The 13,831-nt window shown below is 46.5% G+C and overlaps 1 protein-coding gene across 5 annotated transcripts in view; it reads left to right on the top strand.

Moving 5' to 3' along the window:
• The window catches only part of LOC135913342 (uncharacterized), a 181,335-nt gene that overhangs the window by 61,162 nt on the left and 106,342 nt on the right, over positions 1–13,831 (top strand). The window contains exons 4-5 of one of the 5 annotated variants that reach the window (XR_010567970.1): positions 1,095–1,173; positions 3,916–7,622. The exons of 2 other annotated variants lie outside the window; for them this stretch is intronic. Coding sequence is in view for 1 of the 3 variants with exons in the window: in XM_065445933.1 (XP_065302005.1) it covers positions 10,275–10,947 (673 nt within the window). In the remaining 2 variants the exon portion in view is untranslated. Of the gene's footprint in view, positions 1–1,094; positions 1,174–3,915; positions 7,623–9,667; positions 10,948–13,831 lie in introns of those variants that run through there. 2 more of the 5 variants (XR_010567971.1, XM_065445933.1) reach the window with 2 other exon arrangements.

Genomic DNA, 13,831 nt, shown 5'->3' with positions numbered 1-13,831 from the left:
GCTTACACATGAAAAGTTGTAAAATGGATGCGCTGTATAGTGCAGTGGACGCAACAGTATTGTTCGCGTTAGGGACGGAAAGTCAGGTAAATACATACAATTGAAGGCGGTGCTCTCCATTTTCGCAGGACATTCGTCACTGTCCTGAAAAAAAAAAAGCAAAGCTTCGTGAGTACTTCTCTTGGTGCGTTCTCTAGCATTTAGGGTCGTCTAACAAGATCTGACAGAGAAAAATAACCCTTGGCAGTCCTTTGACAACTCAGCAAAGGATCCTTTTCTCTCGTCGACACATTTTCCGTGTAACTCGAAACTTTAAGCCGATTCTCCATCATCAATTTTATTCGATGGCGTTCGATTCTAGCAAAGGCAGGATAATGCGAAGGCACACCGCTTTTCGGAGCATGAGCAAACACAGAAAATTATTGCCGCATTGAGAAGTTTTCTTTTCTTTCTTCGTTAGATAAGCAAACCGCGATTAGCACCATCTAACAATCACCAGCAGCAGCATTGTATATCAAGGACCTATGTCGATTCCTTGGTAGAGTGACATTTAGTGTGCATCCACCTCAGTAAATCGAACAAAAACATACGTAAGACACAAAGGAAAAGTCTTCTCGTCTTGCCTTGCGGCTATCGGAAGCCCAGGATTCTTTCGCTGCGTCAGTGATTCTGAGCGCGATTGTGCCGTTCGCAGCAAAAATGGTGCATCGTTGGCTTCTGATTGCCAAGACGAAAAAACAAGCAAGTATAAGCATTTTAGTGCCATTTTGTTCTGGGGCTTACTGGCCATGTAGGGTTTTGAGTAGGCAGGCATACCTTGAGGGTAGATGCGGAAACAGGGACAGCATTAGAACTTACCTAGCACTTAGGTGACCTAGAAGATGCTAAGTTCGGGGTCTAGTTCATGACTGTTCATGTAGTTGGCGCCGAATGTTTTTCGACGTTGTTTTTTTTTTTTACATACAGAAGTGCACCTCGCACACAATTAGTGTAATGATGGTATTTTCGGCATTGTTATGTTAGTCAGTGCAAGCTTTTTTATTCAAGCGTATTTATGAGCCAGTGCGCTTTATCACATTTTGTTTTCCATCCAGGACCACATGCGAATCATGGGAGAGGTTGATGTAACGAAATTTAATAAGCAGCGTTCATCTCCGAATCTCCGTGAGAATGGTATGGGACAAAGCCCACGCATGTATACAGTTCGATCGTAGGAAGCACTGATAAGGTTTCCTACATGCTACTTTCTGTTTCTTTAACTATCTTATTTTACGAAACCAGACCCATGCAGTACACGTTTGATAAAAAGATGCGCGATAGCGGCGACAAGATGGTTAAAAGAACGCCACACTGAAGTTGTCCTCGGAATGAGGTGTTTTTAATGTTGAATAAGGGGGTGTGTTAGAAAGAAAAAAATAACCAGCTTTGGTCACAACCGCTAAATCGAATACGAGGTCTTCTTGCAGACACGAAAATAACAACCGTGTGTCATCAAGCCGATACAGTTTGCTCAGGTTCGTATGTTCTGGCCCAACGTATCCATGGAGGTTAGCTCCCCTAATTACAATAATTAATGGGAATAATTCAGCGCCCTTTCTTAAAGAGCAGTCAAGGTTACGAGGTGTTCTGTATGTAAGGCCCCGAATTCATTAAACAGTAAGTAGTTCACTGTTCATTGTACATGCTCTTTACCGTAAAAAATATTCAGGAGTAAAATTTGGGAGGAAAGGACGCTTTCTCGTTAGCGAAGCAGCTTTCTATAGTATCACTAATGGCGGCAAGAACTGGATGTAACTGGTTAACAGCTCCCTATTTTTTTTAACTTTTTGTCTGCATTGCATGTTAAGTCGTTACCTTGAAGAAATTTTGCTCTTGCAAGTCTCGTGCAGAAAGATGGTGGAGTAGATTGACTCACAGTCGAGCAAAGATTGGTAGTTCTATAGCATTACACATTAACCGCCTCTCTACTGCTATTGCATGCGCGACAATGTTAGTGGTGGAGCCTCTGTTGTCACTTGCCGATTACGTTGAAAGCAACTTTATGTTTCTGTTCCTAGGCCTGCAATGCTCAATGTGGTCTATAAGATGTGCTGAATTTGATACCTCAAAATGCTGATTAACTATAAGAAACTTTATAGCTATAGAACATTTTATTATTGTAGTTGTGTACAAATGTACTTCTCATAGCCAGAATAACACTGATCATGTAGTATGAATTATTCCTGAAGTGGAACTGTGCATATTCGTATTTGTTTATTAACCCACAGCGCTTTTATGGCATTACATGGGAGATGAGAAGGAGGAGGGGAGGGGCACAAAGAAATGCAGAAGACAAGTATGTTAATAACAAAACAAGACAAGCATCAGTAGTCTGAAATGATTGAACAACCATACATCATACTCGAAACCAAGGAAATAAATAAATAAATAAATGAGCAATGCTTGGCATAAACATACGTAAGGCGGAAAGAATAAAGAAAATGTGTTACGAAGAACAAAACGGACTATGTACACGCCTACCAACAATTGCAAGGATAAAAAAAAAGAAAAAGCGCACACCCACTCCTTTCGTGGTGATAGCAACAACATGCTGCACCAAAGAATTCGAATCATGGATTGTTTTGATGGAAAAAATGGCATCTGAAAAATATTTGTTTGCAAACTATCTCTAACTTTCAACGTGACGCGAGTAAGCATAATCGGGCCTGAGTAAGTATCTTGTGCAATTAATACGAATTGGCCGTATTAATTATTACAATTAATACGGCCAACTAAAGCGCATAACGGAGTTCACTGTTTGGCGTATCAATTAGTACATTTCTTGCAACGCTTTATTGCGTGCAACGCCTTCAAAAGAATACACAAGATACAGGTATTGCTTTAAAATCGTAGAGAGGTGACCAATATTAATGCCGTTATGCTTGTTCTTCCGTTTTCGTTTAAGTTCCCGATATTATGTTTTAGGACTGCACTATCACTTATATGTTAGAAATACGCTTTTAAATTGTAAGGCTCAACGTCCTGGAACTAAAAAGTGGCGTAAGGACGCCGTAGCAAAGATAACCTGAATAATTTTGACCACCTGTGTTTTTTTAAGCGGGCACCCCAATCACACGGTTAGATTGTTTTTGCACTTCACGCCAATAGGAATGCGGCAGCAGCAACCGAGAATTGAATCCACTGCTGTCTATGAACTGCACTTGCTAAAATTTCTTTACAAGATTTGATACTTTCCCTTCATTCCGGTCACAACTAGACGTCAGATCAGCTCTGCAGCTTGTCAGTGGTATACGGCTGCTTTCAGTTATCAGATGTACCATGGCAATGGCAGTAATGGAGCAAGACAACATAACGTTAACAGGCGAACGTAAAATGTGTTCGATGAAGTAGCTCAGTGTAATACTCAGCCTCTCGCATCGTCTTAACTTGATGCAAACGTGGCGCACCTGACACATTAACGAAATGGCAGGCTGACACAAAGCGAGACATTCTTATTGAATGACTGGGCAGCATTGAACAACAGTTAACGGGCAAGGGTGTTTAGCCAGGAATCAATGCTTCCACGCAACAACCGTGACTTGAGTGCAGCCGAATCATCCGGAACAGTGCCCACATGCATTGAGCTCTCATCCCTGAAACTTCAATAACTGTTGCTACGTCCCTTTTATTCGAACGAAAACAAAGATTCGACTACTTCGAAGAGTGAGTTCCCGAAACGACTGCGAATCCAGTAGCAATGACTATTCAGTTTCCATGTGATTTCAAGTATTTACGCATCTTTGTTTGTCAGTAGAATTCAGGTTCCTTTTATCACTGGTCAACGGAGAATAAGCGATGTATCCGGTGGCGCCGTCAGCGCTGTGTACTTCCGAGGCTATGTTTAGAATGTAGAGTGACCGGCCACGTCGCGCGCAGTTTGCAGACGAGCACGCACCTGTGCTGCTGCTTCTCCTCCTCTTGCGTCCGATGGGACCACCGAGCACCGGGAGCGCAACAGAGGCCTTCGGCGCGGCAGCAGCAGCAGCCAGCCAGCCAGCCAGCCAAGCCGGCGAGCGGCTCGGGCTGCGGCAGCGCTCGCCCGCTCCTCTTCCCGGCGGGATCGATTCGAACGCGCGCGCGCTCAGGCCCCGGGCCCGCGCACTGGCCGAACGAACCCCGCTTCGGTCTCGACGCACGCACAGCGCGCGCGCGGACGCTGCGCTGCCACTCGCGGCTCGGCGCGCTCACCTGCCTGTAGGAGCGCGCGCGCGCGCCCCGCTGGAAGCAAGGAGTGCGGAATGCGCCTTCCGACCGCGTCTCGGAGCATCGCACCAGCTCGGATACCCGGTAATCTGCTGAAGACTTCGACTGTGGCTCCGTTCGAGTCTGCTGCCGTTCTGACTGAGCAAAAGAGCATCTAGAGCTGCCACGGAAACGCAGCTCTGGAGCGCATGTCGTTGCGTCCCCTCATACTAGGTAGCCACGGGCGTTGTAGGCAATTTAGGCTGCAGCTTCAGTTGCACTGACTACAGGAATGAGTGTCTGAAAGCACGCGATATGAATGCCGGAATGTGACTCCGGATTTCACCTCGTGGCAGACTCTCTTCTTGAAGACCTAAGAGCTCCCGAGAACTTCAGCCGTGCCACGGATTGCTTCGACAGCCAGAGGGAGTGTGCCATTCTACGTCTGAAAGGGCTGCTGACGAAGCCAAGATCCCGACGCCATCTTTTTGGCCTTACGCCCTTCAGTATTGGGAAAATTGCTAAATTATGCGACCTCCGGCGTGCCAGTGCATGAGGAAGCGTTAAAGACCGCAGCTCACGACTGAGTAAAGTTTCTTAGGTCTCACGCCCAAGAATCAACTGTGGTGTTGTGCGCACAGGAAAGGTTTTCAAAAAGACACTTCAGAGAAACCGACGCATTGTTGTCACTTCGAGGCAGGGTTTCTTTCTGAACGACATCGCGCGCAGGTCGCAGCGTACCACGTCCTAAACGCCAGCTGAAGTCTCCGTAACAAGGTGTGGTGGCCAAAAATTATGCGTTGCTCATTGTCAATACATTTTAGTGCACCAAATATTCTCCACCTTCAACGCTGACTAGAACCGAAAGTCGTGTTGGCGTTCGCACCACCACTCTTTCAGATTTTCCAAAGAGAATCTGGCATCCAGAAAAGTTGCTCAAGTGTGCGATGGTCCATGGAGTAACCGACAACGGGTTGATGCATCAGTGAGTGTTGTGCGTAAAGTAGCTTGTGTTTGAAACCGACGAAGCATTGCAAGCAAGTGGTGTTAAGCGTCTTCGGTGCCGCCAGACGTGCCTGTTGGAGAACTTATTGTGTCATCGCTTCGCTGGAGCATATGACAGTATCTCGCGTGTTCAATGCTGCACATTTCCATCATACATTACTCTTAAGGCAAACTGTAGCCTTTAAGGTGAAGCCAACAAAACAGGGCAAGTTGCTGGCTTCTATGTGTTACAGTGTGTGGATTGTGCTCCAGTGTTGAAGCCACCATTTTGACACATTGGCTCTGGTTTCTCGGCAAGGACTGGACAGCACACTTGTGTCCCCAGTGCTCTTAATCACCACGGTATTGAGAGAACGTGCTCAACGCTCACTTGCGGGGGCACGTTTTAGTCGACGGCTTCTCTCTGAAACTCTGAGAATTCAGCCCAGCGTAATCGATAGCTTTTTATAGAGACCTTCTTCTACCTTGCTTTGTCCTAGCTTCCGTGTAATTTGTCTGAACAGTTTGTTCTGTGACCTGTCAGCGCTGGCCTGTATCCATAGGGCGTAGATTAACACTATACGTGGAAGGCTGGCATTCAGTCGACTTCTCTGCTTTAAGATTGAAGCGTGTAGAGCCGATTTGGAAGGCCTGAAAGGAATGTTTGCTAACCAACTGTACTTCCAGGTAGAAACAAAAATCTTCATCGCTAAATGTATCGAAAGGCATCTTTAGCTCTGGCAATGACTGACGATTAATTTCGTCGGCCAACCTGTTGCCGAGAAGTCGTTAGTAACAGCTGCACTTCGCTCGCTATCGAACACCGCCTGCTTTCAACAGGCTCTGGTAAGAAAGGGCAAAAGTGCGTCAGCTGCAATTTGTCTTTATCTTGAGTGGTAGTGAAAGGTTTGTCGCAGTCGCTGCTGTGCAGTCAGAGTCGTGAAAAGGTTTGACGGACATTTGTTATTGGTACTCAGATCTTACTCCAGCTCAGTATGACAGATCCGTACATCAGCTCAAACCTTTTATTGGCCCTTCAGTCCTGTAGTCTCACTGTATGGCTACTTTTTTCAGGCTAATATAAAGCTTAAGCGCACAAGAAATTATTTGAAACGTAAATGAGGAATCATTCGGGCACTCCTTCAGAGGTTCCTTCGCTAATAAGCTCAATATTTGCGCTGAAAACAATGACTAGAACCATAGCCACTCTTAAAGCACAAATGGTCCACCATTTGCTGCCGAATTAAGTTGTGCAACTTGTTTCTGAAACACGCAGCTGCCATTGTGCTTGAGGCAGCAGAGGATTGCTTCGCAATAGGGGAAGTTTCCCGACGTAGTCACGTAGTCCACGCAGATATTTGTCCACATGCAGCCCTAAAAAACAAATAATGGAAGATTTGGCTCACGTACCCTCCGGTAACCTCCGGATAGCAAAGGCCTAAACTAACGCCCAAACAATTAACGCACTCTGACTACGTGAGAGTGTTTTGTTTTTAGGGAAAGACAACTATCCTTAAAAAGTAAGAGAAACGACCTGGGAGAAGAAACATATTGTGCAGTTTTTGTAAAGTAGTCAGGCGATCGAAACGGAAACAGTGCACTGGCATCACTCTCTGCGTTACCCGACGTTCCAGCGACGAGACCAGTTTGTGAATAAGGAGTGAGAGATTGCCAAAACATAAAGCTGAGCCAAAAAAAAAAAAGGAAGAGAGATCCTTTCGCCATTGAACTGACGTGTGCGCGTCGTGGTTGTGCTTGGTGCTTTTTTTCCGAACTGCTGCTACTCGTGAGTGCGTTGCTCTGTGCGCGCCGTGTGCAGTGTGCCGCTCTGTGCTGGTGCATCCGTGCGCGACGGCCCCACGTGCGCGTGCCGGAGAGTGCTTCGAGGTAAACGACACGTTTTATCGCTCCACCCGGCCGGCCCCAGAGGACGAGGCAGGCGGGCTACGAAGCGACGCTCAGCTCGCCAAGCACAAGCCTTCTCGCCTCTCCCGACTATCGTTCACAGGAGTTAAGGGGGGAGGAGCGAAGAACGCCAATCTTGCAAGTCCCAAGCGCCATAGATGTGCAGCTAAGCGCGCAGAAGCCTTTGTTGTGCAAAAAGAAAGGAGGCAAGCACAGAGATCTCATCCAAGCCATCCATTGCACAAAGGTCCGCGTTTCGGCATACTTGAAGCCAACGGAGAAGGATATCTTGAAAAAAAAAAGAAGACCTCCTAAGACGTATCTAAATTGTTCAATCCGCTTTTAAACTTCTTTAGTGCATGTTTGGCTTAGCGTCTCTTTTGAGGTGTAGCCATTGTTCGCCTCGCGCACGAAGTTAGGTGTAGTGAAATATTGCTCTCTTAGGAATATTGCCCATCCCGTTATTCGCTTGAGACGAAACGTTGTTGAGGAGCACATAGAGATAGATGCCTCCACTTGAAGGAAGCCCGTTTTGACTGAACTAGCGGGTAATCTTAGTGTGATCACTGCAACTGTAGTACATTTTAGTTTTAAGGCAAATTTATTGCCTGCGAAAGTTGGTTCTCCGCTTTTTGATTCGCGCTCTCAAGTTCAGCCAGCGTTTCGCCAAGCCCGTTCATCTGGTAGCTAAGTGCAGCAGGTCATCATTTTCAATTACGTACATTCTTTCTAGACAGTAGGAAAGACGAGCTGCAAGTAGAAAGCAAGCTATAGGGCTAATAAGGAGAGGCACTTGATAAGAGCCTGGAACTAGGAGAGTATTGACTGAATACTGAGCACGTTAGTCTATATGTCATTAAAATCTGCAGGAGAACATACAGCAGAAAAGCGATTTGCTTCTTCTTTTATTATTTTTTTTAGAGATAACAAGTATTGTCATTCACACTAACAATACAGAGGAAACGCCGTATAGGAAACGGGTTAAGGCCTTTGTACGGAAAGCGCAAGGGTGCTACTGCTCGAAGTCGTAGCCAAGCCGGCCTACGTCAGAGACTGCTGTGGTCTGAGCGCTTTACGATCGCAAACCGTGGCGAGTGCCTGACTCTGCTCGTGCCAGTGAAAAGTAGAAACGCACAAGAGAACAGGAGAGAGGCCAGGTTGGCAGGAGAACCAAGTGGATGCTCGTAAAATCTACTTAGAAAAAAAGAAAGAGCACGAATGTCCAGCGACCTGCTGAAATCGATAAGAGCTGAGGTCGGAGCGCCTCGTTCCTTTAGCCTTTTTAGCATTTCAAGGTTTCACTGAACGTGTTGCTGACTATATTACAGGTTCTTATTTTCGTCCCCGTTTGTGTTTATTCCATACGCTCACGTAAAAAACGAGTGTGTCGAGTTTTGTGGGGATAACAAAAGAAGTCTTGCGAGCAGGTAAAATGAAACAAAGGAATTGAGACCGTATTTATGGCAAGTGCTTTTGAGTGTAGCTTGTTTCGCAGATACTAGGAAAATTTACTCGGTCGCTAGCTGCGCAGGCGACACCTAGTGACAGTTGCTTTCTGCACCATTTGTCAGAGTCTCAGCAGTGGTTGCTTTTGCTGTACCAAATATCATTAGTATTGCACAGAAAAAAAGTTAATACTTCCAACAGATTTTGCTTAAGAAAGAAAGGCAGAGTGCACTCAAATAGATACTCTTGCTAAGCAGGGACCACTGCTTGCTAAGATTATCTGGTCATGGAAAGACATAACTTTTCTTGAAATCTAAAGTAAATAACCGTATACGAAGTACACTTGTATTCGGGAGCATAGCACTGTTTTTGCAGAAACCAAGTAGGTTCCGGGAATGAAGATACAGTGATTTAAGCGATACGATACAGGGCGCGGTATAGGAAATAAGCAAACAGGGCTGCAAAAGTATCCCTCGGTCCAAGGCGGGGTTCGAAGAAGAAGGCACAGGTAGCCGTAATCAAGACGAATACCAGCCCCGAATCGTTCACGACAGGAAGCAGGAACAGGAAAAAGGAAGCTGAGCTGCTTGACTTGCTTTTGTTTAACTACCTTCTGCTTTACTTCTTGTTTTGTATTAGGATAAACTTGGAAGAAGTGGGCTGAGCAACTCATTTTTCTGGCTTAAGGAAAAGAGACACGATTACACGGGAGAAATCGACAAAGTGAATTTATCAGCACATTATCAGTATGGCCATGCAGTAGCCATGAATGATAAAGCATACTGCATATACGATGCAGCTAAGCGAAAAATGATACATGTCGCATGAAGGAAATATGGGCCTGTTATCACTTAGGTAATAATCGACAGTCACGATGGAAATCGTGACTCGAATCAGCGAGTAGATTATTAGTACGACAATATTGACTTTGCGATTGCGTACGCAACTTAACAAGAATAGGCGCAGCATTAAAACAAAAAGAAAACGTTGCTTGGATCAGTCAGCAGAGGAATAAAAATAAACCGTAGGCAAGACTTTCCTAAAGCTTGTTTCAAGTTTTTTTTTCCAGTGAAAATCGCTCATAATTACCTAGTAACGAGCTCATTTTCACCAATCCCTTGTCCAAACAAAGGCACGAAAGATAGCGCGTGACCGGAGAAAAGCGCAAACAAGAAAACGGGCCATTAAGGGTACCACACTGCGCGCTTGGGACATAACGTGACTGACACGAGAGAGAGCGTTCACCGAAGTGTCGCCACCGCTTGAAGCGACAATTAGGGCCCCTCCTGGTGGCGCTATCAGGTAGACCGGCGGATAACAGAACTGGTGCTGTTATTCTTCGCGGGAGGAACTTTGAGTCAATCAGCCTAATCGACGCCCGAGTGGGACCGGAGGCGTGGCAGGGGTGGTTTTAATGATCATCGATTGAAAAGCGGCGCGGGGGCACTCCGATGGTGGGCCTCGAACATGCTGCTCAAAGAGACTGTTTCAGTGCTGCCGTCTTCAGCCATTGCGCCAGGACGTGACCTGCATCCTCGCATCGAGCAGTTACCAAACAACGAGTGTGGCCTCCACTTAGAGACCGCGACGGCGACCGAAACCGAAGTTTTATGACATTGCCGCCGAACGACCACGTCGATTGACCAAACGCTCTCCGAGGAGAAGCTGAGCCGAAGTTCGCCCCGCGGCAAAGCGGCGTTCAGTCGTATCGGGGAGCGATGAGCTCTCCAGCCATCAAAGCTGCCGCAGAGTGCCCAAACGTCGTCGACGCCAGAATGCCGAGCGCGGGCAACGCCAAACCAAGGGTGCCGAAGGTAGACGAGTGCCGCATCGTGATCACCGACTGCGACGGGACGGACGACGGCACCGACAGAGACAGCCGCGTGGCGGCCTGGTTGGGACAGGACGCATCGGGGTCGTCCGCCCTCGAAGAAGGCGAGCTGTCGCGCAGCGACAGCCAGCCGCGTCGGCACCACAAGCACCGCCACAAGCGGCGGCAGCGCAAGCACCACCACCACCGCCACTCCTCGACCCACAGCCGGTCGTCCCGGTCGGATGAGCCAACGGCGAGTCGCTGCCAGAGCAGCAGGCTCGTGGTCGAGGTCGACGACGACTTCGCGTCCGAGTGCGACACCGTGGCCACAGCGCGCTCCGAGGGTGCCTGGTCCGGATTGGCACCACCCGACAAGGATGACCGGAAGCGCAGGAACAAGAGAAAGCGGAAGCGGAAGCCCGGTGAGGACGACGACGACGAGGACAGCCAGGAAGGAGGCGGCAAGCGTGACAAGAAAGCCGAGATGATTGTGGTGACCGTGAGTGCGGTCATCCTCACCATCGCCCTGCTACTAATCGGCATCACTCTGGCACTGACGCCCAAGATCGACGAGATGGGTGAGTGCAGCAACGTGTTTACACCACGACCTTTATTGATGGGACCACGGAGAAAGAGGCTGTTATGTGAAGCTCGATTGATGTAATAGAATTTTGTGACCATGTCTTTTTTACCGCGTTTGTATGTTAGGTATGTTAGAAAACAGTGCCAATGGAGAGGTAGCGGGCACCGCATTAGAGTTCCCGAAGTGGCTGGCTGAGATAGCTGTGTACATGTGAGGTGTTGACTGTCAAATAAGAAGTGAGCTTCATGCGTTTCGAATAGGGAATTACCCTCATTCTGTCTACAGTGCCTTGTACTATTGTTCAGCATAAAACAGAATCCAGAAATTCAAAAAGTAGCCACAAAATGATGCAACTTATGTAATGACGCCATCAGTGATGAGGTATGTCAAAACACTCTAGAAAATATTTTTTCCAGCATTTTCAATTTCTTAATCAGCAGTCGCTGCCCCCCGTTGCCCCCCCCCCCTCGCAGCACACCCCAAACTATTCTTGAAGAGCTTTATTATATTTGTTTTCTGGTTTCATTATATTTTGTGCTTACCCATCGTGCCCATTTTATTGAGTAGACTACTTAGGGCTATCATTTGCGTGGTGTCCCGTCTACAGGTTGGACAGACGTGCCACTGGGCAAATGATAGCGTCCGATAAGAAAAGCTCAATATCTTGAAGACCGTACGTAGTTAAGTGCACGCCTCTGCGTACGGATTTCAATCATGGCTTGTAGATTCAAAAAATTTAGGCTAGAGCAAGATGTATTGGGTGCAGAGGACTAGATATATCTTTGTAAAAGGAAGAGGAGTTCCCGCGTTGGTGATTTATCTGTTTCAAAAGTGACCGGCGTTTTTTCTTAGTATCCCTTTAGCTTACGTGCATACGTTACTTGATGCGCTTCCTTGGAGCCAATTCGCAAGAAGCTTGCCTTGTGGGAAGGCGTAAGAGAAAAAACAAGAGCTGTGGCTTCTCCATCTCCTAAATTCGGTATGTTCTTTCGCAAAACTAAACAGTTATCGTTTCCTCTAGTTCTTCCGTTATTTATTTCACCATTAACATTTTCAAGTAACGTGACAACAGTCTGTGCTGAAATAAATTTCTGCAAATCGGTCGAATTGGTACTAGGCTACCTGACCTTCAAATTTACAGCTGAGGTAAAATTGTGCGATTTTGACTGGTGTAAAACTTACGGCACTTGCATTGTGCAGGTTTTGCTTAGTTCGTTCTTCGGCCATGTGGTTAGTATCCAACGTATGTAAAGATGAGTTTAGACATATGGGTACATCTCTGAACATCGCCCGATTGCATTCGATAAGTCCACTATGGTCTGCTTAGACCTGACGTAGGTAACTGCGAACAAGAATAAAGCAATATGCGTAGTCTCTGATTAACTCCACAGTTTTGAAAATGTGGTAGCGCCAGAAGAAAGTTTTTTTCGCAGATGAAACTTGCACTTATCTACGACCTAGCAGCAGCACTAATACTTTGCGAAGATCTGCGGCCGAAGATACCTCTGACCTGTCTGCCTAAATTTGTTAGAGGCAGCAAGTCGTATCAAAGCATTTCGCTTGAGTAGTACAAGCCTGGACCACGTCTCAAGATACGTCCCCTAGTTCAATAACATTCCGAAGAATCCGGCCAATATGTCAGAAATTGCGATGTGTTTTATTTTCCCCAAGACATCCGTCGCAAGTATTAGACTGCTTTCTTACGGCGTACGTTGAAAATATCCCCGGCATGGCACACGCGAGAGCTCCATGCCGGCTCCGCTTTCCGTTTGAAGAGCTTATTAAAAACGTATTGACGCTGCTGGGAATAAATATTTACTGAGCGTTAGAGCCTACAACTTCAGGATTCAGCTCGATGAATGGGCGACAAACGTTGTACGGCTGAGATCGGTCCGCAGTCCGGCGTCGACCATCAATGTGCGTAGCACCTCTCCGGCATGGTTCGATAGGAGCTACACCAGGCTACGAATGCGTGTTAGCAAACACGAAGCAGTTAGCATGCGTAAAGGACCCTTGAGAATCGCGCTGAAGAGGTACTGTTTTGCAGGCTAGTTGGTTCATACTGAATTCTATAGTATACTGCACGAAATGTACGCTGCGACTTGCGGGGGAAAATGCACGAGAAGAAAGGGAGTTCCTGAGAGACCCGATTTTTATTAATCGTATCGTAAGCTTTTTATTAATCATATCGTAAACAATGACACCAAGGACAGCCTAGGGGAAATTACTTTTACTTACTAACAGAATTAAAGAAATGATAAATTAATGGAAATGGAAGTGAATGCTGTCATTGTTTGTTGGCTTTTTATGATATTATAATTATAAGTCGGGCCCTTCGGTAACCCACTTTTTCTCGTTCATTACATACGGCAGCATTGACGCCTTCAGGTATCATGTGTGGGTTTATCGACCTGTTGACTCCACCCACAAAGATCCCGTACTCGTGACGCCTGCTGCAGACAGGATGTTCCACATCCGCCGCTAAGGTTCGTGAGTGCTGGCACTGGCTAGCACTCCCAGGGTTAGGTCTAGTAGTAAAATATAGATACACAAGAAAGTGGTCGGGAAAGCGGCTCAGCGTTAGCTCAGTTGGTTTGAGCATCGCGCGCCTAATGCGAAGACGGGGAATTGTTTCCTACCTGCGGCAAGCTGTTTTTTTCATCCACTTTCATTTTCATTCATTTATCATTTTATTAAATTCTATTAGTAAGTAGAAGCAACTTCCAGTATGTTGTCCTTCGTGCCATTTATTTGTTGGCTCCTTATGATGACAAAGAAGCAAGACACACGATGAGAGGACAGCGCTCTTTCCTCTCGTGTCTTTCATTTTTTTCCCGCACCTTATTGTGGTGTAAGTTTTGCTCCGTACACTACAGAAG

This window comes from Dermacentor albipictus, chromosome 4, assembly GCF_038994185.2.
Source record: "Dermacentor albipictus isolate Rhodes 1998 colony chromosome 4, USDA_Dalb.pri_finalv2, whole genome shotgun sequence".
NCBI lineage: Eukaryota > Metazoa > Arthropoda > Arachnida > Ixodida > Ixodidae > Dermacentor > Dermacentor albipictus.
The sequence above is the reverse complement of the archived record's forward strand: the minus strand, read 5'-3'. Positions and strand labels throughout refer to the sequence as shown.